This window comes from Pectinophora gossypiella, chromosome 21 (genome assembly GCF_024362695.1).
Source record: "Pectinophora gossypiella chromosome 21, ilPecGoss1.1, whole genome shotgun sequence".
Classification (NCBI taxonomy): Eukaryota; Metazoa; Arthropoda; class Insecta; order Lepidoptera; family Gelechiidae; genus Pectinophora; species Pectinophora gossypiella.
Window position 1 is genome coordinate 511,010 of NC_065424.1, and position 26,540 is coordinate 537,549.

Sequence of the window (26,540 nt, forward strand, 5' to 3'; positions counted from 1 at the left end):
GCTGCTAAGCGTGTACTAAGCCCTTGCTGAATACCTGAAGGGCACCAAGGGAATACCAAGAACCCGGGATTTCCCGGTATATTCTCTAGCACCAATTGTTACACTTAAGAACGTGGCCTAAACCAGCCTTACCCAAACTGACAAATGCATTTTCGGAGGTATGTGACCTAACCTGTATTGTGCTGTTTTTCCTTCGCGGGTTGGAAGGTCAGACAGGCAGCCGCTTCTGTAAAAAACCGGACCTGTCAAATCTTCAGGTTAGGTAAGCGGACCCTGTGAAAACGGGATAGGTAATGCTAGGGCGGATGACTTCGATTATTCAAACATATTTGAGCTTCAAGCAATCACAATCGAAATGTACTCTACACTTGTGTCCGGGAGAAGATATTCACCGAGTCAATCTCAACGATTTACCGAATAATCTAATAAGGTGATACCAACACAATCATTACATCCCCAATTCCAATTTTGCTATTTGAGATATTGTTTGAATTCCATTTCAACCATCACAGCACTTTGGCAACTGTAATTATAAAAATTGAAAAGGAATATTCACAAATGTGTCCAACAGCAAAATTGAGTTTAGGTCGATTTTTTTAAGGATCAATCACTTTCAGAGTTTCAGTGTGAGGAACAACAACTGGTTTTACAACAACATATATTTTATTAAGAGTAGGCTAACGATGAAGAAAATTAATCATAAAAAAGTTAAGACAAAGTAATTTTACACATTTTTTTTTTTTCCACAACATATGCTCATGACATAAGCTCTCATATGGTGTAGTCAAAGTACATCCATCGCAAGATGAACTAAGTACAAACAATTTACCGAGTTTTCGAGGTTTTCTGAGCTTTTCTTTATTTTTATATTCTATATATTTCACGGTGCACACGTATATGTGAGAGTCAATAACGAACGAAAGATTCGAAGACATCTAGGTGAATATAATCCTTGTTGCAAAAATGTTGCGGAATTTAATTAAAGCCGTAAAGTGGCAGTGAAAATTCCAGTAAAGAAACAAACATCAAAGGCCAGTCTACAGAAGTTACAGAGTTAATGTTGTGTTTCAAAAAGTTGTATTTTAAGAAGGTACCTTAGTTGATATTCAAAGACAAGAGAAACTAGAAATCTATTCGTACAGACCAGAGGACATATTCAATTAATACCCAAGTAACAATCAAGCAAAAAAAATCCGGAAATTCCCGGGACTTTTTCCTAACACGACCTGTTAGACTTAAAGAACGTGGACTAAACCAGACTGATCCAAAACTGACATAGGTCACAAAAGCGTGTACAGATTGCGAACATTTTGCTTTGAAACCAACGGAGAAAATGGAGAAAGGTATACGATTAGTCGATATTTAAAGGTGACAACAGATACTACAAAACTATTCGTACAAACCAGAGACCATGTTCAACCAAAGATTAATTCAGACAAAAATATTAAGGGTGTTCCCTTATCTCAAAAGTTTGGGAACCCCTGGCTACAACCTCCTAGTCAAATGAAATACTTATTTTTAATGAAATGTCAAAGTTAACATTTTCCATACAATTTATATGGAAAACTTTAACCGCGACGACGTCAACAATAAACAATTAATTACACGGTGATGGTATGTAATTTTAAGGCAATCAAATATTTTAAATCACTTTAGACTGACTAATAGGTCTAGATTAGTATTTTAAAATTACCCTTGACTCAGACGTCTCCCCGATCCTCGAATTTTTGGGGTTAAAAAGACCACATTGAATCAATTCATTTAAAAAGCAATATTGTAATTTGACATTTGCGCATATAAGCAAGTGCGCGCGTGTCAAATAGCAATAGGCTTTCTTAGATGAATTGTTTCGATATGACATATTTAACCCCCCTGAAATGTTTACAATTACATTACACATGAATACTTCAGGTGATGCCACCCACATACTATATAAATACAATAAAACAATCCATTATAAAATCATAAAAAAATAAACAGTTGAAAACAGGCTTACTGAAACAAACAATATTTATGTTGACCGTTTAGAACGGTGAATTATTTTAATCAGTCAATTACAGAAAATAAATTATTCTCAAGTATAGGTACATATTAAAGGACCGTGGGTAGTTCGATCACAAGTCTTTTCGAAGATTTATGATCCAAATTGACGCATGGTCCTTTACATTAAAGCTATATTGTAATGCGGTGAGTTTAAAACACTTGCCCTACCTGTGCGGTGTAAAAAGACAAAAAAAAACATTACTAGCTGGTATAAAATAATATGTTTACGGCACAGACCAAGTAGAGACCAAGAAGATGACCGGCGTGATTTACGGTGAGAATGCTGTCTGGGCGGCAAAATACATACCTACTGGGCTGACATGGCACCATAATATCCACGGTGGAAATGTAGATTTGCAATGGGAATCACAATTTTTACCCAGTAAACTATTTTAAACGGGTCGATTGTAAATGATAAATAAGGTAAAAATAATTACTAATTATTTTATTTATTTATTTTAACTAATTAATTATTTATTTATTTTAAACGTTGTTTTTTTTTAAACGTTGCAACGTTTGAGCCGCGTTGACACGACCGTGGTCACGGGATGACTGGCGAGGAGAGAGCTTGTCATTGCGAAAGTGCTGGTAACTATCCTCACACAATTTTTTTTGTTAGATCATACAAGCACTCCGAAAAAAATTAAAATAACGGACTTGCTTTTTTTCTTATCTAACATTAATCACATATTGGTCGGTGCAAAATAGTTTACTAAGTATGAATGATGACTATTTTTTACCTATAGATACATAAATTTATTAAAAAAACAAAATTAAGCTATTACAGCACAAAAAGACAAGTGTTTTGAACTCTTATTTCAATAAAGATAAGGTTTTTAACCTTGAATTTACCTACAAAATTTATTACACTAGTTGTCATATAATATTGCACTAAACTCTAAATCTACTAACACAAAACGCAAAATAAAATTTTTAACAAAAAAAAACCGACTTCAAACGCAAAACTAAAAAGCAATAAATAAATTTACTTCGCACAAAGTAATTAGTACGTATTTTCAATTAGTTAATTATTTTATAATTCTGAAGCCGGTGCCAAGGAAATGCTACAACGAAGTACCGATTCATATATTTTTCAATACTGATTGTTTTGTAATTTTTTGTTTGACATTGTTTTGTAATTGCTTTGATATAGGTATTAAACAATATTGTGTGTACATAGTAATTTGATATTGTAGTAGGGTTGTTGTAGCATTTACTTGGCACCGACTTCAGAATTATAAAATAATTAACTAATTGAAAATACGTACTAATTACTTTGTGCGAAGTAAATTTATTTATTGCTTTTTAGTTTTGCGTTTGAAGTCGGTTTTTTTTTGTTAAAAATTTTATTTTATTTTACGATTTTAAGTGATGGTTAGACCGAGCAAGGATGCAGACAGACAGATTTTCTGATTTATATTCATATATAATAATATAATATATTATTAGTAGTGATCACAATTATTATTGATGAACATGTTTACACACACACACTCACACACGCGCTAACGCACACGAGCACACGCGCACGTACACACGCACACACACAGACACACGCACACACACACACACACACACACACACACACACACACACGCGCGCACACACACATGTGTATGTGTACATACACACATGTGGTTGTCAGTGGAAGCTGCTATCATACACACTCACGCATACATATAGATACAGTAGATTTCGCGTGGTTCGCTCGCTGCTAAAGCAGCTCGCGTGTCCTGTTTATTCGAAACTGTCCCTCTTCGTATGGCGGCCATCTTGTTTTTCCGCCACTTTGTTCTTTTTCACCGGCGACAGAATTTGACCAAGATTTAAATGGGTGTCGTGGAAACAAACAAAATCCAGGTGCAATAGGTTTGCCAGGCCGTAGGATGTCTCCCTGATTGGGAGCAGTTTTCAAAGATGACGTTCCGATCACACGCCTATACATAATTTTTACCCCCAAGACATTTTCTGGAAAAACAAAATTTTGTATGGCGGCCATCTTGTTTTTTCGCCATTTTGTATTTTTTTCACCGGCCATTAAATTCGACCAATATTTAAATAGGTTTCGTGAAAGAAAAATTGGTTCAGGTGTGATAGTTTCGCCAGGCCGTAGGGTGTCACCCTGATGCGGAGCAGTTTTCGAAAATCGGGAAGTATTTCCATACTTAACATGACGATCCGACCACAACCCCGATATATATTTTATATCCCGAGACATTTTCTGAAAAAACAAAATTGTGTATGGCGGCCATCTTGTTTTTCCGCCATTTTGTTTTTTTTTACGCGCTATGGAATTTGACCAAGATTTAAATAAGTGCTCTCAAAGAAATATTGGTTCACGTGCGATAGTTTTGCCAGGCCGTAGAGTATCTCTCTGATGCGGAGCAGTTTTTGGTGATCAGAAAGTATTTCCGTACTCTACATGACGTTTTGAGTAAGCGCCCCATACATTATTTTTACCCAAACGGGCTTCTTCCAAAATCGACAAAATTTTGTATGGCGGCCATCTTTTTTTTCCGCCATTTTGTTTTTTTGCACCGGCGATTGGATTTGATCAAGATTTAAATACGTTTCGTGAAAGAAAAATTGCTCCAGGTTGTATAGTTTTGCCAGGCCATAGGGTATCTCCCTGATGCTGACCAGTTTTCGAAGGCCGGGAAGTTTTCCCGAAGCCTAAAGATCGATCCGATCAATATGGCTTTACAAACGCACTAGTCGCTCCTACGATTTTTGAAAATTCCCCTCGATTTCTCTGGTCTTCCATCATCAGATCCTGACTTCCTTGACATGGGACCCCCTTGGGTATATCTCCTTTCAAACAAAAAAAGAATTATCAAAATCGGTTCATATACGACGAAGATATGCCCGAACAAACATAAAAAAAAAAAAAAATATACGGTCGAATTGAGAACCTCCTCCTTTTTTGAAGTCGGTAAAAATACCATCTGACCACAACCTTTCGCCAGCGGTCATGGGCCAGGCTACAAATATTGGATTTCATCAGTCTACTCAGACTGACGGGAGAATGATAGTTTAACCCGCTGATTGAGGGACTTATGAAAATTTTAATACTAATAGATAATAAGGGCAATTTTTATTTGAATGATCAACACTCCAGGCTGATTGGCTGGGGTGATTTAATACTGATTGTGATAAAGGCTATCACTATTCATATATTTCTATTTAATGTCCTCTAGCCCTCGTTGACAATTACTTCCGCACAATATCCCAGGAAGAGGAAATGACTGAAAACCAGCGCTGGATGACGCCATAGCATGGCTCCATCGCAGCACAAGCTGAGCCATTTCCTTTTGCCCGTATTAGTAATATTCATAATTACCTAGTTCTTATAGCAAATGTAAATTGTTACTGGCAATAAAATTATTTTATTCTTATTCATATATTTTGTTGATTTGCTACTTACATATAAATATTATTTCTTTCTAGATTTTATAACTTCCTATTCGAAATATAATAAATTAGTCTTCACACACTGAGACGATACTGGGAGCGTTCAGGGGCGGAAATTGGTAATTTTTAGAGCTTCCTAACTTAATACCTAAACCGAATTTGGTGTAGGGCAGGGTTTCTCAAACTACAGGTCGTGAGCCACTGGTGGGCCGCGAGGGAATATCGAATGGGCCCTGTCAAGGCCGATAACCGTGCGACCGTATTATTTGAAGATTTAATTTTCCTAGAGGTGGGTCCCGAGTTCTTAAATGTAATAGATGAGTCGTAGCTCAGACAACTTTGGGAACGATAAAATACCTTACATTTTAGACAGTTTAAATTTCGAAAATACTTAAAGAATCCGGCCGAAACGCTTCCGGTATCACGTCTGTGTATTGATTTATTGATCGACCTTAATATACAAATAGGTATAAAATTTTGTTAACTAGCAAGCATATTAAGTACATTTATAATAAATTAATATAATAAAACACTAGTGGTAGAGATTACCAACAATATTAAATATGCATACAATAGATTCAATTTGTTTAATCTATGCCCAAACCATTTCATTTGATGAGATGAATATTCAATGAATTTATAGGTACTACATTTATTTGATGAATTTCGTGGTCTAATAATCAGAGCTCTCTCAATCTTCAAGCCCTCGGTTCGATTCCCAGAGAGGGCACAGTCAATTATTACTTTATGTGACTGCCCCTAGTTTGGTTAGGACTGGTACCTTGATTAGAAAGGCACGCTAAGCCGTTGGCCTGGCTTTAAAATAAAACTAATGAGATTTCAGATATCTTACATAAATAACTAGTATGATAAGTACGTGTTAAAGCGCATTTTTTATCTAGAAATAATAACTAATGACGCGGTTAATAGGTATCCCGATCTCGATGTGCTGGTTTGTAACCTTGACGCATCGGTCTAGAGGGATTCGGTAGTCTAATAACCGCTTACTATGTATTTTTAACTGCCTGGCCGCCACACCTTGTCGCTTAACACGTTCACTGTGTAACTGAAAATTAGATATCAACACCTCACGTGCAATGTTATTTTTCGATAAACACAATGGAATTTATGTACATAGCCACACTATGGCAAGAAAAAAATGTGTCCCACATATGGAATATGCACATATCGAGTTTCAAATGTATTGCCTCATATGCGGTTCATACACAGTGAACGTGTTAAAGGGCTTATTACATTCACCATCAGGGGGCCTGTTTAATAAAACTTAAAATATTCGTGATCACACACTCCGCAATGTACATCAAATTGTCATTGTAATTTACAATTGTAAGTTTTATTAAACAGACCCCAGGTCCGATATGTCGGGATCGGACAGTGAATAGTTCATCGGTGGGCGGGGCCACGACTTCGCCATACATTTTATACCTACACCCATGGATGTGTTGGGCCCATAATAAATAATAAAAATTATTAAAACTGGCCGTTTCATAGTCGTGCCAACGGAAACCGATGATTGTTACTACAAAAATATGACTTAGATTGCGTTACTTCCGATTTTATCAGATTTCATAATGGAATGGACTTGCAACACTATGGATACTGTCGCTGATAGCTACGTTAGGTTTGCTGGGATAGATGTCTTTTAGAGAGATAAGCCCATTATTGTAATACATACATACACTTCTCATCAAAAAGAAACAAAATAACCTCCGACATTTTGTTCAACTATTTTAAATTTGGAATATTAAAAACCTATAATAGGTGGTTTGAATTCAAAATACTAAACGCAGCATCGCTTCCGTTCGCACTATTGAAATCGGCCAATCACGGCTGGTAGCAGAAAGGGCATAGATTGAAAACGCACCGTTACATGGCGTCACTCCTATTGTTCTTCTGAGTAAGCTTGCTGAGGGTACTTAGCTGAGGGAAGGCAGTCTTATTCTGCACTGGGTTGAGTTTCGAAGTCATGAAGATGAATGGCTCATAGAGCGAGGCGCGGTCCATGGCGGTTACTTCAAAATGGCGCACCTTCTCTCGCGCGCACCAATTAGCTGCCTTCGAGCACGTGTTTTCCAGGCTATTGAGATCATCCGGACCGGTGCGGTTGCCTAACACCATCATCACCACCTGAAAATATACATCGGTTTTATTCTTGTCGCCTCGCCTACAGCAGTAGGGGTTCCTGAAAGCACCTAAAATGGTGCGAATGATAAAAAATCTGTTATAGCCCTGTTTGGAGAAAGCGTGGCTTACGTTGCAGTGACACGAATTAGAATCCCGGCTCAGGTTCTAAACCACAGAATTCCAGTTCATGAGTTTGAATTCATTTTTGGATAAATACCTAATTGATATCATATGGTTTCCAGGATTTGTGCGTGGTTACCATCAATAGGCTCGCACCCTATTACATAGGAGTTAGCATATTCCCTCAGGGATATGTAATATTATCTGATTACATTAAAATCAATACAGAAAAAAAATATATACCTCTTTCTTATCCTTATTTCTGTCTATGTCCTTCTTCAAATACATGAGAACATCGAGAGACTCCGGCCGTGTAGTATCATATACCATCACAAAACCTTCAGCAAATCCTATGTAGTGTCTCTGGAGCACCTGATTTGCAGTCAGTTGCATTGTTGGAGACTGTGGTGGTCCTGCTGAAGGTAACACCAAATCTTAGGTTGCCTTTTTTATAGTGTGTGTATAATTAGTGCAATGTAGCTAGTGAGTTAGGAATAGATTGGTTTACGCAAATATACCATGATCCAATACATCTTCTTTAAGCGGTTATTTGACTACCTAATCCATCCATCCTGTCTGATGCGTCAAGGTCAACGGCTCAGCGATGTCTCTACTCTACATCGTAATTACCATGGTTTAAGAAACGAGGTATGCTCAATCTTATGACGGCCGCCATTGCTAGCCCATTGATGACGTAAGTGTTACCATCCAATTGTATCTCCAACATTCCAAGGACGAAAATTTTATCATTGAAAATTAAGTGAATTACTGACTGATGTATTTAATTAATATTACTTGTCAAATATGTATACATATACCTAAATATCAATAAAACTAAGTTAAAAGTACGTAGATAGCATTCGTATCATTTATTGGTCGTAGCGCTCAATATAATTCGCGCCACGCGCGGCACGGTTGTCATGCAGACCGGGCTGGCCTTCTTATACCATAGGTATATGGTTACGCCCACCAATTTGTAATTAGACTACATAATCCCAATCACCGAGCCAGTGACCTTGATGCATTCTGCAGGATGGATTGAGTAGGTAGTCTAATGACCACTTTAGGAAACAATAGTAAGTAGGTACTTATTCAACATGTGAAATGAATGTGGTGTATCAAGATTGCACTAGGTATGGTGAAATTATAAACAGGTGTAATTGGCACTATAACAAATACTGAAGGGTTTAGCTCACGATCCTTAGTTAATATCAACTGGAATTTTGCAGTTGCAGATGTAGGTAGGTATGCAACTGCAAAATTATTTTCAATATCTAATGAAAAATTCCACTTGATATTAATTCAGAATCACTGTCTGAATCATCCCTCTGTTTTCAGTATGGTGTCACTGTATAGTCTTCACTTTGTTACAGATGTTTAAATTGAATATAAATGTGTTTGCAACTAAATAAATAATCTATCAAACAGAATAACTGCTCCAAGAGTGGAGTTCTTGGAGTTAATTTGAATGTTTAAGTGGCCTCCTTTTGCATTGAAAACTGATAGATACAATAGGTACTTTAATTAATAGAAGCATCAATATTTTAAGCATGAATTACAATAGAATTGTAGATAGGTTGTGAGAAGCTGAAGTAGTTTTCACCGGATGAGACATTTATTATGTAAAAATTGACGATTCAAAGTGTAACTTAGTATGTTACCTACTGAATAAAGATATCTCTGAATTTGAATATGTAGGTATGTACATGTGCTTATAGTTAAGATGAATTAATGTAGTTAAGTTGAATAAATCCATCCACCAACCTGCAGCGGAGCAGCGTGGTGGAGTATGCTCCACACCCCCTCCGGTTGATTGAGGGGAGGCCTGTGCCCAGCAGTGGGACGTATATAGGCTATTTATGTAAGTTGAATAAAGAAGCCTTTCTTTGTAACCTACAAAGTTCAGGGCACCCAACAAGTTGGATCAAACAGGTCTTTCTTTGTAGGTCACATAGACAGATCTGTTAGTGTGTCAACATGGGTAATCCACAGGATCTAAACTTTTAAAAAATCTATCCAACTTGTTGGGTGCCCTGACTCAATGTGACACATTGGAACAGATATTTTATTAATAAGATATTTTTTATTGCATCACTAGGTTGAGTGGAATTCTCTGCTGTCTTCTGTATTTCCGAATGCATATAACCCGGGTGCTTTCAAGGGCAGAGTGAACAAGCACCTTCTGGGCGAGCTTGCTCCATCTGAGGCCAATGCCTTCGGGCAAGTCTGAGGCCAAGAGCAAACCCATCAAAGGTAAAAAGAGTCGAAAGAAATGATTCATAATGAAGAACGAATCTTAATTACATCATACAATGTCTCCGGTCAGGACAGTGAAAGAGGAATGCAAGGACCCGATTTCGCCATACCGAAATATACCTAACTATACCTATCAGACACTTCAGGGTCGAAAAATCCTGTAGTGTAATAGAGCGTATAGGTAATAAAAACATCCGAAACCTGTGCATCAAAATATAGCGTCAGCAGTGCTCATTGAAGCTAAACTGTATTGAAAATTGTACTAAAACCTTTCAACTCGCCTGATAGCGGGGGCTCCAAGCCCGCCGTGTCGTAAAAACAAACGCGCTCCTTCGTTCCTCTGTCGGTCTCGATGTTTGCCACGTAGATGTCTTCAATAGTAGGGTAAAAACATGACTTCTGATTCACATTCCCATATATCAATTGCTCCAAAACGGCCGTCTTTCCCACGCCTTTCATTCCACATATAACCACTTTGCTTGTTTTACCCATTTTAAACATAGGTACTTCATTTAAGAAGAATCGTGGTAGAAATTCGGAAAGTGAGAATCCGTAGAAAGCTGTCTTCCTGATCAACTGCGACTGCTGGATCTTTTCACATGGTTGCTAAACAAATGCGTTCTAACTGCGAACTTAATAAAAAAGGTACATCTTTCTGTCAATATTCAGAATTCACACTAATAAAGTACCAACAAGTAGTCAAGTAGTAGCGATTTAAATTTTCTTTTTTAGATTTTAGACAACATAACATTACAGGACGCGACCGAACACAACGAACAACACCAAACAAGTAGCAACCAAAGAGTAAGAAAAAATACAAAGTATACAAACAGAAGAACGAAGGATTTTTTTTTGAGGAAGAACGAATGAATAAATTTGGAAATGTCAAAATCTGAGTTCGGTCTGGTCTGTCTGTCCGACTGCAAAATCAAAACGCAAACAAAATCGGGTAGGTATAAAAGACTCAGATAAAAGAGAAAGAGAATGCAAAAATATCTATAATATAAATGTAATGGGATTTATGGGATTGACCGCCGGTCTTGGTCACCGATGTTCAAAGATTTACCCCAATCACGTTATAATATTTTTCATCAAGCAAGAGCCTGTGTTGCTGTTTTTTATGACTTGATTTTTTTGGTCTTGTTTCATTGCAATAAACTCATTCATAATCATTCAGTCAGTTTGTTTTGTTTTTGGGCTTTTTGGCGGGAAACGGGAACGGGACAGTTGCTTTCTTCATTGAATAATCTAAATAATTAATACGAAGTGGTGTTTTGTGGTTAATGATCGCATTAAGTTAGTCGGAAGACATTCGCGAGTGTTATTATATTGGAGTATTCAATAAACAAAGTGTATCTGCCTATTTTCGCTTCGTGTCAGGAAGCCGCTTCATAACTCAAAAGTTTATGCGGACTTTTGAGTTAATTCGTTTGGGGTTCGGAGTAGGAGTCTACTCCGAGGGTGGGGGCTTAGGTTTCATCATCATCACCTTTCATCATTTCATTAATCATCAAGAAAAAAAATACGTCAGACATGGCTGTATGGGCATAGTTCCCTTTGCCTTACCCTTCGGGGAAAACAAAAACAAAAAAAAAAAAAAATTGTTTTGTTTTTGATTTTTGACTTGGTTTTTGACAAAAAGTTGACAGCATGGCGACTTCAGCGTTAGATTCTGAAATCATGAAGAGTGATAAATATTCGATATTACTGCCAACATACAACGAAAGAGAGAATCTTCCGATTATTATTTGGCTTATTGTCAAATATCTAGATAATTGGTAAGACTACACACTTATTTATCATGAACTTTTCGTGAAACAAAAATGGGCTTATCATTTCTAGTGTTTTCTTGGTTTGTCTACAGTGGATATGATTATGAGGTCATAATTATCGACGATGGTAGTCCGGATGGAACTTTGGACATTGCAAAACAGTTACAAGAGTTATACGGATCAAGTAAAATCGTGTTACGTCCCCGAGAAAAGAAGTTAGGTTTGGGTACTGCATACATTCATGGCATAAAGCATGCAACCGGCAACTTCGTTGTTATCATGGACGCTGACTTGAGCCATCATGTGAGTCCTAAAAGTATTATACTAGACATTATAACAATGTCATCAAACCTGCTAGTTTGCTGCACCATCAATACGGGCAATGCACTGTAATCTTGTCATTATGGTGTCTTTGCAGGCTCTGCACGGCAACCGCGCTGAGCGCGGCGCGAATTACATCGAAGCCTTCGACCAATAGTCGATTGACGTCCGTCTATGACATAGACACATAGACTCTATGTAGATGGAATTTGTATCGTTTATTGGTCGAAGCCCTCGATATAATTCGCGCGTCACGTCGTTATCATGCAGACCCAGCTGGTAAATAATTTAAAATCACAGTGTCCTCTTTACATTAAGCATTCTACAGTGTGATTTTTCTAAATATTTTCAGCCAAAATTCATCCCACAGTTCATAGAACTGCAACGTAAGCATGACTATGATGTGGTGTCAGGTACGCGATACAAGGATGGAGGTGGCGTCCACGGTTGGGACTTCAAACGAAAGCTCATATCTAGAGGGGCCAACTTTGTTACTCAGACGTTGCTTAGACCAGGCGCTTCAGATCTTACTGGCTCTTTTAGGTAAAGTTTTTTGAAAGTACTGACTGACGTACTGTACATATTTTTAAATCAAATCAAATATAATTTATTGCACAGAACTAAATTTCAACAATCAGACATAACACATGAATACAGTACAATTTGGGAGGCCTTATTTAAATCTGTCTAATCTTTACATTGTACTTTATCTGATTCCCATATAGAAATTTTGTATATTGATTTGGTTAAGGACAGAGTGGCAGCTGCTTCTTAATTTTTTTTAATTCTGTAGTCTTGTTTTATGCTTGTAATCCAAGTGGCTACTTTAACCTAAATATCTTATTTTTTTTTTTTTTTTCTCTCCTAAATGGCTTCTGTCAACAGGGACAATTTTGCCAGCGTCAGGGTTGGGAAATACACATTTTCAGTGTACAGGAGCTCCAGAAGTTTAGGCCAAATGATCGGTTGTGTAACCTAGGAACAAACAGACATAAGCACATTAGTTAGTAGATATAGTAATTATTATACTACATATTATAAAATAAATAACAATTACTAAAGTTTAATATTAAAAGTTTCAATGTACTTAACTAAAATATCTATAAAAGGGGAATCTACATAAGATAATACACTATACATATTAGTAGGGCGAGGGATAAAGTTGGGCAAGAAATCATACAGAGAAAGAGGGTATTTATGACAATTGAAAAAAATGTGATCAATGGTACCCTCTTCATATCCACATTCGCACAATGAGTGGTCCCGCACCCTTATCTTGGCCAAAAAAGATGGAGAACAGTTGTGACCAAGTCGCAAACGAATAATAGTAGAAGTAGTGCGTTTACTTGCTTCGCGGAACTTAAAAAACCAAGGTTTAACTGGGATATCAGGTTGTAGTTCGCCATAGTATTTTCCCTTACGAAGTCGAGAAGTATTCCATGTGACATTCCATTGCTCGGAGAGGTCGGATTTGGCACGGGAGCGTAAATCTTGGGCATAACAAAAATCGTACGACTCACCGCTGGAGCGAATGGCCCACTTGGCACATAAATCCGCCTGTTCATTCCCTTTTATCCCAGAGTGCCCAGGTATCCAAGCAAGGACCACTTCAATACCTAGTGCATGACAATTGTATAATGCTTCACGAGTTTTCAAATTAATTGGAAGTAATTCTTTTGAACGGAATGGAAATTTCATAATGTCCTCAAGGCAACTACGAGAATCGGAAAAGATAACAGTTCGATTGAGCTGATGAGATTTAACCATGACTACTGCTTCATAAATCGCAATTGCTTCACCGGTGAATACGGAAGTTTTTGGTGGGGATTTAATGCTTAAATAGGATTTCCACTGAGGGACCCATACTGCTGAGCCTACACATTCTTCTTCAGACTCCTTAGAAGCATCGGTGAATATTGTAAGCCACCCTTTCCATTTATCCTCTACAATTTTATTAAACTGTACATTTGCAGCAGGGTCTCCCTTGACAATACCAATGTTCAGAATGATTTGAGGTTGAAAGATTAAAGCCTCATAATCAAAACCAAACATGGGGTTGGAGGAAGATTGGAACATTTTTGGACCTTCATTAAATTTTTTAAAACTATTATACAGACATGGAGATTGTTTATGAGACCAATACCTGGAAGAGCAAATAAGATTAGATAGTTGTGTGAGACAAGAAATTAGAGGATGGGAAGAATTTTGGGCAATTTTGAAGAAGAATCTGTCACATAAGTACTGTCTACGGAGAAGCAGTGGAGGGTCAAGACACTCTACCTGAAGGGCATTGATAGGAGAGGATTTCATCGCTCCGGAAATAATTCGTAGGCACTTGGCTTGAATCTTATCCCAACAAGCAAGGGCTTTCTTATTACAAGGTTCAAGTAAGAAAGAACTATAATCAAAGTGACTGCGTATTACAGCATTATATAACAATTTCTGGGTATATGGGTGAGATCCCCACCAGACTCCAGAAAGGGCCCGAAGAATATTTACACCTTTCTCGCATTTATTTTTAATATAATTTAGATGTTCGACACCAGAAAGCCGGGAGTCAAAATATAAGCCCAGAAATTTAACATTATCTGAGACAGGAATGCTTTCTTCCTCCAGAACAATATCAATAAAAGGAATATCTCTCTTTCTTGAAAACACCACAACAGAGCTCTTAGATGCTGAAAGAGTAAGGCCATGTAATGAAAGCCATTCATTGAGATAGCGGATGGCAGCATTTAAGCGAACCGAACATTCTGAAATGTTATCCGAAGCATAATAGAGGGCTATATCATCTGCATATTGAAGTATGCTACAAAAACAGTCCACTGATTTGTCCAAGTCAGATGTATATAAACTGTACAATATAGGGCTCAGGACTGAACCCTGAGGCAAACCCTTCCAAACAGTTCTAGAGGGTAACAGTTCACCTTGGATGCGGACAAAAATGGAACGGGCCATGAAAAGATTGCAAATAAAGTTCACCATCCTCGCTGGAATACTCAGATTGAGCATTTTTTGCCTGAGTAGCGGGAGAAGAACGTTGTCGTAGGCTGATGAAATGTCCAAAAAAACACCAACTAGGTGCTGTCCTCTAGAAAAGGCTAAATGAACCTCGGTCGAAAAGATACTCAGATTGTCCAGAGTTCCAGATCCCCTACGGAAACCGAATTGTGTTTTAGATAAAATACCTCTATTTTCTAATATCCATTCTAACCTGTTTTTGACGAGATGTTCCATGATCTTTGAGAGCACGGAAGACAGAGCGATAGGTCTATATGATGAACCAACCTTGGGATCCTTGCCAGGCTTTAAAATTGGCACAATAATTTGTTGCTTCCAAGTATCAGGAATAATTCCTGTCTCGAAAATTTTATTAAAAATTGAAAGAAGAACTTTTTTAGAAGAGTCAGATATTTTAATAATGAAAGAGTATGGAATACCATCCACACCAGGGGTAGAATCAGAAAGGTGTTTTAATACAGAAGAAAGTTCAGAAAAAGAGAAAGGATTATCCAAGGGATCAGAAGAAGAGATAGAAGCAAAACATGGAAAAGAGTCTTCTGAAGGTACATATGAGGGAGCTAAATGGTCTAAAAAGTCATCCAACCAAGAAGAGCAGTCGTTGGAGGAGGGAGAATGATTAGAAAAAGAACCACGGAATTTGTTCATATTTCTCCAAACCAAGGAAAGAGGAGATCGCGGAGATAAGCCTTCACAAAAGCTTCTCCATCCCCCATGTTTTTTTCGCGAGAACTCTCTCTTAGTTATAGCATTAGCTCTTTGTAAAGACATATAATTTTCGTAAGACGGTTGATTTAAGAATAACTCCTCAGATTCATCCCGTTTTATGATAAGTTCTGTGCAATCTGAATCCCACCAGGGTGGAGAGGGGAGATAATCTTTTGGAGCTTTCTTAATAGGGACTGAGGAATTAGCACTAGTAAGTAATATATTAATAAAATCAAAATAGAGCTGGATATAATTTAGTTCTGATACTTCTGGCATCAAATCCGTGCCAAGTTTAACAGAGGACAAGAATTCTGGCCAATTTGCCTTCGAAAGGCGGTACTTTAGGAGAGGAGGCACAGGAGAGGGAGATATAGAGACACAATGAGGGAAAGAAATAATGATTGGAAGATGATCACTACCATGAGAACAAGAAAGGATTCTCCAAGAAGTTCCAGGAACAAGAGAAGGGGATGCAAAGGACAAGTCAACACAACTTGGGTTCTGAAGAGGGGAAGTTCTCCTAGTCGGAGACCCATCATTGAGAAGACATAGGTCATTATTGTCCATCACGTCGAGAAGAGAAAAACTTAATGAGTCACAGGATCTAGAACCCCACATTGTATGATGAGAGTTAAAGTCTCCCACCACAACCAGGGGAGGGGGCAAGTTGGAAAGAATTGAATCAATTTCTTTGAAAATAGGAGATCTAGCATAGGGAACATATACAGAGACAAAAGAAACATTCAAAGCTCTTACAGCAACAATATTAAAAGAGGGTGAATGAGGAGGAAGAGAAATAAGGGAATACGTGACACAAGATTTGACAATGAGAGCACAACCATCCTTCCCATTGTCACAATCATCTCTGAGACATGAGTAGCCTGGAAGTCTAAAACGAGAACCCGGCTTCAACCATGTCTCCGAGATGGCTAGAATTGAAGGCTTAAAAGAGTTTATTAAACTGATAATTTCATGTTTCTTATGATTAATGCTCTTGCTGTTCCACTGCAGAAGAGTGGCCATTTTGAGTGGAAGAAATAGAGGGTAAGAGAGTTCTTAAGTGTTGCAACATTACTGCGATATTGTTCGGTAAATGATTGACCTTTCTAGAAAGAATGTGAATTAATGATTTACACATTAATTCAATGTCGTCGTCAGTGAAGGAAACTTCTGGATTCGAGTTGATAAGTGCACAGCCATTAGGCTGACTGGACTTTGGGGTGGCTGTAGCTTGGGAATGAAATTCTTTATTATACCCGTTAATTACAGGAGCCGGGGACCAGCGGTTGCGGACCACAGTTTTCCTGTATGTAGTTGATCTTGGAGTGGAGGGAGGGGATTCAATGGCGTGATAAGTAGGAGACAAGGGGCTCATAGGAGGGCGAGGAGGAGTGGATTCTGCAGCAGCAGTGTCGCGAAAAGTGCGACGAACCGGACGGAAACGAAGAGAGGCTTCTGAGTAAGGAATACTTTCCTCGGACATAACTAATTTTATAGACTTCTGTCGCAAGTGTTCGGGACAATTTGCATATGTAGCAAGATGAGAACCAGAGCAAAACAAACAAGAAATTTTTTCGTCTGGGACTGTGCAAGATTCTCCAGGGTGTGGCTGGGTACACCTAAAGCATTTAGGTTTTGATCGACACTGAGACTTTATGTGCCCAAACCGGCAGCAATTGTTGCACTGGATAGTAGGCAAAGTATATATACCTACAGGCAGGGAGGTGTAGAAACAAAATACTCTCTCTGGGAGGGTTTGCGAAAGGAATGTTAGAACAACTGTTTGGGTCGGGACCCACTCTGTTTGTCCATCCTTCACGGACTTCCGATTCAAACGTCGCGCTTTAACAACCCGGCAACCAGGTGGGCATTCCAGGGCAAGTACAAGCTCTTCCAGGGTCCAATCAATAGGAATGTTCCTCACTATACCCATGCGGGTAATGTGGTATGACGGAATTACTGCTTTATACTTATTCTCGGAGAGCAATGAATTGTCTAAAAAATCATTGGCGGATTTGGCATCAACAAATTGAACAACGACTCGGTTGCGACCGGCGGACCTGATTCCATCCTTAGCAATTCCTTGAACGGATTTTTTATATAGAAATTGCGCAAATTTAAGCAGCCTTATGGTCAGACCAGCTGAGGGATCCTCTTCAACTCGAGATACGTGGACTATAAATGGGGCAGCATCGTGTTCACTGAACTTTAATTTTGACCCATGATCAAAATCTGGGTGGGTAAAAGTATGTTGGATTGAGGCCGCAGGAGGTACGCCAGCCCGTTTAGGCGGAGTCTCCCCTGATGTATCCTTAGGACGTTTGATGCCCTTACGCACCTCCTCAGAAGAATCGCCGCCCCCATCTGGGGGCTCCTCCACATCCATCACCAACAGAAAACACTAAATACTCACAGCACAGCACAAAAACAGCACAGTACAGCACAAAAACAACACAGTTCCTTTGAGAAATAACCAATTTTAGTGAAAAAAGTCAATTTAAAATTTCCGCACGTGTAGTAACCAATACCCTCGCCGCGAAAAAAAAACAAAATATCTTATTATTTAATTTTTCCTATTCTAGGTTGTACAAGAAGGATGTTTTACAAAAGTTGGTGGACAGTTGTGTGTCCAAGGGTTATGTCTTTCAAATGGAGATGATTATAAGGTGAGCTTGTATTACCTATGTTTATTAATAGGCCAGTTTCCAACAAGTCAAATAAGCTACTTTTTACTAAACGTCAAAACATGAAATTACTATGGAATTTATATGAAAAAGCAACCTGTGACGTCATAGAAAAACTTGAAAATGTATAATAATATATATATTATTTCATTTATCTTTATTCATAAATAAGTTAAATGGAAAAAAGAAAGTGTTTTTGTCACCTTTTGACCGGTCTTTAACCTCTCATATGCCGAGATACCAGACACAATAGATTTTACATTGTGTCTGGTCGAGATCTGCGTTCGAAAGGTTAAGTATATACACAGATTTGGTTATTGTAGTTTAGGGAAAAACTTTAAAATGTAACTTGTATATATTAGATATTAGGCTATAAATAAATAAACACATTATGTTTCAGAGCAAGGCAGTTGGAGTACACAATAGGAGAGGTGCCGATCACATTTGTTGACAGAGTATACGGCGAGTCAAAGCTAGGTGGATCGGAAATATTCCAGTTTGCGAAAGCACTCCTTTATCTCTTTGCAACAACATAATAAATTTTATAAGTTGAAAATTAAATATTAAATAGTCACAAATCAATGATGAATTGAAATGTGTTAAAATATATTCTAAATGCAAGGTATAATGTATGCCTTTTATACTTATATTCATAGTTCATAGTATGTTTGAAACTTAAGGAATATTTTTAACATTACTATCAGCTATATGGCATTTCTGGGAATGTCTCAACTTTGGGAACTGGCTTGAAATCATATACATAATTGGCATCACTTGGTTTCCAGGATTTGTGCCTGGTGGCATTAGGCTCGCCCCTATTACATAGGACTTAAAAACAGCTGGCAAAGAGTGGATGTATAATGTATTATACAACCTCTGCCTACCCCTTCAGGGATACAAGCGTGATGCTATGTTTATGTGTTTTTATTACTCTACGTAAATTTTCGTTTCGCCAAAGGTTAAGAATATATGTAAAATTGTCGGCGTTTATTTAAATAAAAATAACTATTTTTATATTGTGACATAATAATACGGAACACTTAAATACATTCCGTACCAACAATAATATTTGTTATAAATATTACTTCATTTATCTATTTCTTGAATGCATAATTAACCTTAAAAAAATATTGCAATCCAAATAGTTTTAATATAATTTTATTTAATGAGAAATCTTGTTTTCTGTCGAAATAATATATATTTTTTGTTAAGTAAATTGATTTTTATTTGATAGAACACCTGTTGGTGGAAGGCCACGTCGACGTTCTTATATCAGCGCTTATCGCTATCTGCCCACTAGGGTTGACCAATTCTTTCAAATATAATCTCAGGCGACGATACATCCTCAGGCCTGTCGGCTTAAATTTTTTACCGGGTGAGAGCCCTCAGCGTTCCCCATCTGTCCAGCCAAGTAGTGTCAACCAAAGATTCACACGTAACTTCTGAAATGAAATCAGAATCGTTCATTTAACGTAATTATCATGGATAAACTCTTGTTGAAGGTTAATGTAACATTTGAATCTACGCCATTTCGCAAAGTGTTATGGCTGAGGAGAAGAAATGACAAGAAACTGCAACAGCAACACATCTTTTAAATCGATGTAGGTGTACATTTGATTTAATAACTATAAAAACACATTTAATTTTTATACAAATACAAATTTGCTTTATTTCACACAATAAACAAAACAAGTTTTACACACATGGACGGAAGATACAGTACAATCTGGCAGCCTTATTGCTAAGCGGTAATTTCTTCCAGGTAACCAGGTTAAGTAGCAGTTTTATCTTTTTAGTAGGTAAATCATTAATCTTATAATCTCTTTATTTAAGAGCTACGCTCTTGTCGGTGGAGTAATCTTATAATAAGCTTATTATAGAAAATTTAAATAATAAAAAAAACATAGTCATCAACAGCAGCCGTTTTAAACCGAGAAAAATGGTTGATTTCGGTTTTAAACGGATTGGTTTAAATAAACAAACCGGCCTTCGACGAGGAGCTCGGTGGCGCAGCGGTAAACGCGCTCGGTCTGCGATTGTTGAAGTGAAGCTTTCGCAAAGGCCGGTCATAGGATGAGTGACCACAAAAAAAAGTTTTTATCTCGAGCTCCTCCGTGCTTCGGAAGGCACGTTAAGCCGTTGGTCCCGGCTGCATTAGCAGTCGTTAATAACCATCAATCCGCACTGGGCCCGGGGAAGGCTCGTGCCCCAGCAGTGGAGACGTTAATGGGCTGATGATGATGATGAAACCGGCCTTACATCTATAGTAACGTCACATCTCAAAGTGAGAGGCAAGCGTTCTAACAACTGGGCTACCACGGCTCGTAGCTATTTTTCCTATTTTTGAAACTACCTAAAGTTAAACGACTTACAGGTGTTTTGTCTTTTCTGACGCAAATATCAATAAATAGTTAATAAGACCGTGACTAATAAAATTGTTTATTTACACACCTGGGTTTTAAATATAAGGCGCACTGAAGATTACGTGATCATTCGCTACCCGCGGAGGTCTGTTGTTCTATGTTCGTTACGAATGTGTATCAATAGTCGAGCAAACCCCTGTTTTTAAAGACACGACGTCTCGAGCGTTTCATACATACATAGTATACACATACATAAATTCACGCTTATTTCCCACTGGGGTAAACAGAGACTATGGAATTCCATTTGCTTCGATCCTGACACTTTTCATGCTTCCTCCACATTCATCAATCGTTTCATATACGCACGCCGGTTCAGAGTAGATCGTACTGAACGTTTTCTACGGACATCTCCGATTTGGTCAATTTACGTCCTTCTAAGTCTTCTGCCAGGCACGTTAAACCGTTGGTCCCGGCTGCATTAGCAGTCGTTAATAACCACCAATCCGCACTGGACCCGCGTGGTGGTTAAGGCCCGATCGATCTCCCTATCCATCCATAGGGAAGGCCCGTGCCCCAGCAGTGGGGATGTTAATGGGCTGGTGATAATACCTAAGTCTTCTGCCAGCCCTACCACCAACCTTCGCTTTATTTACTGCTTTCGTATATCTGCTCTATGTGTCGAAACCAACTTAACATTCCCTTCTCAATTTATAGTCATTATATCGTCTTTTACATCTCATCTCTCTCTCATCACACTGTTTCTCACTCTATCACGCGCGCCTCTCACGTGTTTCGCTTCATACTTATTATTTTATTCACTGTCACAGTTCGCACGACCATTAGGTATAGGCGGTGATACGGCTCACCTCGTAGCACCTTGGTCTAACAGAAAGCTCGGTGAGGTGTGGGAGTTAGTTCATCTTGCGATGGATTTACATCTGACTACCCCAATTGGGATATTGTAGTGAGCTTATTTATTTATTTATAAAGGTACATACAACATTACAGTGTAATCCAATGCGCTGTATGACGAGAAAAAAAAACAATATAAAAATTAATATAACACAAAATAAACAATGAATGAAAAAAGAATCAAAAAGAAAAATAAGACTACATGAAAAACACAAAAAAAATAAGTATGTTATATATTATGTTATTGTAGGGAGCGCTGGTAATTGTAATAAAACCCCACACAAACAATTGAATGAACTGTATTACTTAGGATATTAAATTAAATTACAAGATCCAAACATTGAGACGCGTTGACTTGCTCTGATGATGTGACTGACCATAAATGGTAGACTATTAGGTATGTCCCATACAGTTTATATATGTCATGTCAATGTATCTGCTTACTACTGGGACTATTTATACAAAAATCTCATAGTTGTCACACATGCTGAAGCATTATGCAGGTGTTGGTGAGGGAGTCCTAACTGCAGTCACACCCCGGACACTTCATACAAAACACCTCGTTTTACACCGACACTACACATTGACGTTATCGTATACGCGCATCTGTGTGTGAGACGTCTGACGCCTATACGATTGAAGACTAACATAAGACGTAAACCAAGCTCAGCCGTTGGAGGAAGCGGAGACTTGCCGTTCTATACGTAGTATTATTCCTTATTCTATTCTACTGTAGTATGCTACGTATAGGTAAGAGAGCCTAATTTAATCTAGCCTACAAGATCCCACTGCTGGGCAAAGGCCTCCCATTCATTTTTCCATTTTTCGCGGTCCTGTGCGTACTCCGGCCAGTCCCTCCGGCAAGCGTCCAAGTCGTCACGCTATCTCTTCCGAGGTCTACCACGACGCCTGTAGGCACCCAATGCGTGACGATCCGAAAAGTGCGTGAAGTGAGCCTCAGTTGACTAAATATCACATGCATACACATATCTACACACACATCCATAGACATATCTTTCTTGCCTTGTGTATGCGAGGGAGACGAACTAACTGCGCGCGCTACCTTACTTCTTAAGGGTGATTCTTATTCTTACGTTTTTTTTTTGTGAGTTGTAAGAATTGTATATGTTTTTTAGGAAAATCAGTGACCCCTGAATTATTTTACTTAGGTAATTACTTCTAGTATCGTGTCCGGATATAATTTTTGCCATAAAATTATTAGATATTATATTAAAAAAAATTAGAAGTCATAAATGTCACGGAACGTGTCGTGTGAGATTGCCAGAATTGCAGATAAAATGATTTTTTCTGAAGATGTGGCATGTTATTTTTCGAAATATTACAATAACTATGCAAGACGAACCTTTGTTCTATAAGACTGTTTAACAAAATATATAAATAATGCACACTATTTATGATTTTGAACAACATACATTTTGTGAGCAGTTTTTGTGTCACAACCGTGTGCGACTCTTTAAAATTGCAATACTCCGTAGAAATAAATCTATGACATTGGCAACCCTTTCTAAGTTTTTTTAGAACGGCAACAATATGTTCTTGTCAGTATTGCAAATGGCTAAGAGCGTTGAGACCAGTATAAAATCAATCTGCTTTTACATTTTTAAAAAAGGACAACCTTAACGCGTCAACGCCGTGTTAGAGTTTGAAACTTAAGTATCAGTGTTACACTATTGTTTGAAATATAATATGCACGTCATACAGTGTAGTTTAAAATAATTACTTAAGATTTGCAGTATCGTGGATAGCTTTTGGGTTATATCGAACACGTTTCAAATTGTCACAACCATGTAATGATAAAAATGTCACAGCCGTAGACATTTTAAACACATGGTTGTGACATATAATGCATGATCGTGACATTCTTTTTTATTTCAATAATTTAGTGGGTTTTGTTGAATTTATTTATAAATTATATTATTGTTTGATATGCTTATATACGAGTACTTACTTTACTAGTCCATATAGATCCCAGTACTGGGCAAGGGCCTCTTCCAAGATATTTGGAAGGAATTTATTCATAGCCACACTAGGCAGGGGTTTTTTAGGCGGTTGTATGGTATTGTTACGGAAGTGGATTTCGGGATTGGAACGAAACTCACTGAGTTCAAGGAGAAATATTTGTTGATCAAATTGTTAGTATAAATAACAACAACCCTGATACCCCTTGCTACGCTACTAAGAAGAAATATCATAGCGTGATATCAGGAGACACGGTCTTTACCTGGAATAGCAACGATCTTGGCCCTGAAGTTCCCAGTACAAATAACCTCCTTAGAGGAGGCCTCGACAGCTATTAACTCCCTCACGGATCACGTGAGGTCGGTTTTGAACGAAACTTCAAAACAGGTTCCTGAGATGGAAGACCATATCGCTGGAAACTGCCTACCGATATCCGTGATCTGCCAACGGAGAAAAACGCAGCCACCCGCGCATATGATTCCAATCGCACCGAGGAATGTCGCCGTCATTTGCGTCTCTAGCAGCATACTGTAAGAAAACGTATTAATGACATGCGACAGAATCGGTGGGATAATCTTTTGAGCGGCATTGAGCACCACCACCAGGCCATCTGGCAGCTGTCTAGGTCTCTTCAAAAGGATACGGTTTTACCTCTCAATAGGCCTAACCAACCCCCCGCTTTTGACGGTGACAAAAAAGCCGAATGCCTTGCCGACAGTCTCGAAGCCCAATGTTCGCCCAGCACTCTCCCTATCGATCGTAGGCACCGCTCGACGGTGAACTCTGAAGTTCAGCGTAGGGCTTCTGTGCCTCCCACCGATCCTTCTCTTCCACAGGTCACTAAGGAAGAGGTACTAGATATCATTAAAAATCTTCATACCCGAAAAGCCTCTGGCTCAGACGGTATCACAAATCGTGTCCTTAAAAACTTCGGTGCTCCCCTCATCTGTTTACTAACGGCCATATTCAACGTCGCCATGATCAACTGTCCGTCTTTCCACAGCAGTGGAAAGAAGCAATTGTAATTGGTATACCAAAGCCTGGGAAACCTAAAAACGAACCTTCAAGTTACCGCCCCATAAGTCTCCTCAATACCATGGGGAAGATTTATGAGCGGCTCATATTTGCTAGATTACGGGACTACGCCGAATCCAATAGTCTTATTCCACTAGAGCAGTTTGGTTTTAAAACCAAACACTCCTGCGTTCAACAAGTGCACCGTATTATTGAACATATCTCTAGTAGGTTAAACTTAAAAAACCTGTCGCTACGGGAGCGCTCTTCTTCGATGTGGCGAAAGCGTATGACAAAGTCTGGCACAACGGCTTGATCTACAAGCTTTATTCACTGGGAGTGCCAGACCGTCTCGTGCACATCATACGAGACTTACTCTCAAATCGAACCTTTCGCTACCGCGTGGAAGGGACGCTCTCGTCACCGCACCCGATACATGGCGAAGACCCACAAGGCTCCGTCCTCTCCCCTTTACTATTTTCATTGTATACTAGTGACATTCCCAAATCCCCTAAAACCTAACTAGCTTTATTTGCGGATGATATAGCCATCTATTCTTCGTGCCGTGATCAAGTTATGATGACCGGAATTCTCCAACGCGCGGCCAATGCCTTGGGCAAGTGGTTTCGCAAATGGAGAATCGAGGTAAACCCGGAAAAAAATGCAGCGGTGTACTTTTGAAAAAGCTATTATAACACGCCACGGCCACGCCGTCAACTTAAAGTCATGAAGATGTTTGGCAAGCCGATCCCTTGGGAGGAGTAAGTCAAATATCTCGGCGTAGTCTTAAATAGAAGTCTTACGTTTAAGGCCCATATCAAACGTGTGCGCGATCGCGCCGCGTTTGTAATGGGCAGTCTTCATTGTCTCCTTAACAAGCGTAGTAAATTGTCCCTTAGGAATAAGGTGAAAATCTACACGACTTGCATCCGTCCGATCATGACCTCATGAAAAGTATCGGCGTCCGAAGGACGTAATATACGATCCCGACGACCCGATAACTCTAGCCATAGAGGCAGCCAATCAGCTCGCGACACCAAACACTTCAGGACCCCGATACTGACCCCGCCGGCGTGGTCGACGACTTCCCTCAATCAGCGCTTATCGCTATCGACCCTCTAGGATCGATTAACTCTTTCAAATATTTTTCTTCTCACACGACGCTCTGAGCCGAGGTGGGCACCCCCGATACTGACCCCGCCCAACTGGGCACCCTCAGGCCTGTTGCCTTAAACGTTGTACCGGGTGAGAGCCTTCAGCGCTCCCCATTTGTCCGGCCAAGTAGATAATGCCATCTGCGGCAAATGTACAATAAGTATAAAGGTTTTTGTTTCCTAACTTTTTTATGACGCCATCTCAATTATTGTGATTTAGTTAAGTATCACATAATCAGAAAGAAGTTTACCAAATAAATACTTTTGATTAAACCTATTCAGTGTTTGCTTACTGCCTAATTGCTCCAATCAATTGAGACAAAAAACTAAGATGACAAAAAAAATAACAGCAACAGTTACAATGAAAAATGCAAGACAGTCACATCCATGTCATATTGTGTCACAGCCATGTTTAGTGATGTCACGACCGAGGCACAAATGTCACAACCGTGTTTTTCTACCCTTGTTTTTTAATATTCCTGAGGGTATTAAGCTTGTCCATATGCATCCAAAATATGCTTTTGACATAAACTTTTGATTTGCATCATAAAAACTCATAAAAACATATTTTTTTTTTTTGGGTTCTCTGCAAACTATTTAAGAATTACCCTTAAATAGACTAAAGTCTGGTGTTGG

The 26,540-nt window shown here is 38.6% G+C and overlaps 2 protein-coding genes across 6 annotated transcripts; one reads left to right on the plus strand and one right to left on the minus strand.

Moving 5' to 3' along the window:
• Positions 1-1,992: 1,992 nt before the first annotated feature.
• Positions 1,993-10,782, minus strand: LOC126376889 (NF-kappa-B inhibitor-interacting Ras-like protein). 5 transcript variants are annotated; one of them, XM_050024447.1, is made up of 4 exons: positions 10,245-10,782; positions 9,484-9,612; positions 7,963-8,135; positions 1,993-7,602 (listed from the first exon to the last, which is right to left on the minus strand). In XM_050024447.1, exons 1-4 carry the CDS (start codon positions 10,474-10,476, stop codon positions 7,342-7,344), a joined length of 795 nt encoding a protein of 264 aa, XP_049880404.1. In that variant the 5' UTR covers positions 10,477-10,782; the 3' UTR covers positions 1,993-7,341. The 5 variants fall into 5 exon arrangements, with proteins under 5 accessions (XP_049880404.1, XP_049880407.1, XP_049880406.1 ...); XM_050024450.1 differs by lacking the exon at positions 9,484-9,612 and having other exon boundaries at positions 10,257-10,781; XM_050024449.1 differs by lacking the exon at positions 9,484-9,612 and having other exon boundaries at positions 7,963-8,132; positions 10,245-10,781.
• Positions 10,783-11,595: 813 nt separating this feature from the next.
• On the plus strand, positions 11,596-19,640 carry LOC126376892 (dolichol-phosphate mannosyltransferase subunit 1-like). The gene is made up of 5 exons (XM_050024453.1): positions 11,596-11,753; positions 11,840-12,050; positions 12,421-12,611; positions 18,380-18,463; positions 18,882-19,640. Exons 1-5 carry the CDS (start codon positions 11,626-11,628, stop codon positions 19,015-19,017), a joined length of 750 nt encoding a protein of 249 aa, XP_049880410.1. The 5' UTR covers positions 11,596-11,625; the 3' UTR covers positions 19,018-19,640.
• The last annotated feature ends 6,900 nt before the right edge of the window (positions 19,641-26,540 follow it).

What these genes read in the sequence shown, in the direction of transcription:
- LOC126376889 (XM_050024447.1), bottom strand. Translation starts at nt 10,476, where the DNA reads ATGTTTAAAATGGGTAAAACAAGCAAAGTGGTTATATGTGGAATGAAA. An exon ending in ACCACGCTGCTCCGCTGCAG is followed by an intron (nt 8,136 to 9,483) that starts GTTGGTGGATGG and finishes TGTTACCTTCAG; the next exon opens with CAGGACCACCACAGTCTCCA. An exon ending in GAAATAAGGATAAGAAAGAG is followed by an intron (nt 7,603 to 7,962) that starts GTATATATTTTT and finishes GTATATTTTCAG; the next exon opens with GTGGTGATGATGGTGTTAGG.
- LOC126376892 (XM_050024453.1), top strand. Translation starts at nt 11,626, where the DNA reads ATGGCGACTTCAGCGTTAGATTCTGAAATCATGAAGAGTGATAAATAT. An exon ending in ACGCTGACTTGAGCCATCAT is followed by an intron (nt 12,051 to 12,420) that starts GTGAGTCCTAAA and finishes AAATATTTTCAG; the next exon opens with CCAAAATTCATCCCACAGTT. An exon ending in CAAATGGAGATGATTATAAG is followed by an intron (nt 18,464 to 18,881) that starts GTGAGCTTGTAT and finishes ATTATGTTTCAG; the next exon opens with AGCAAGGCAGTTGGAGTACA.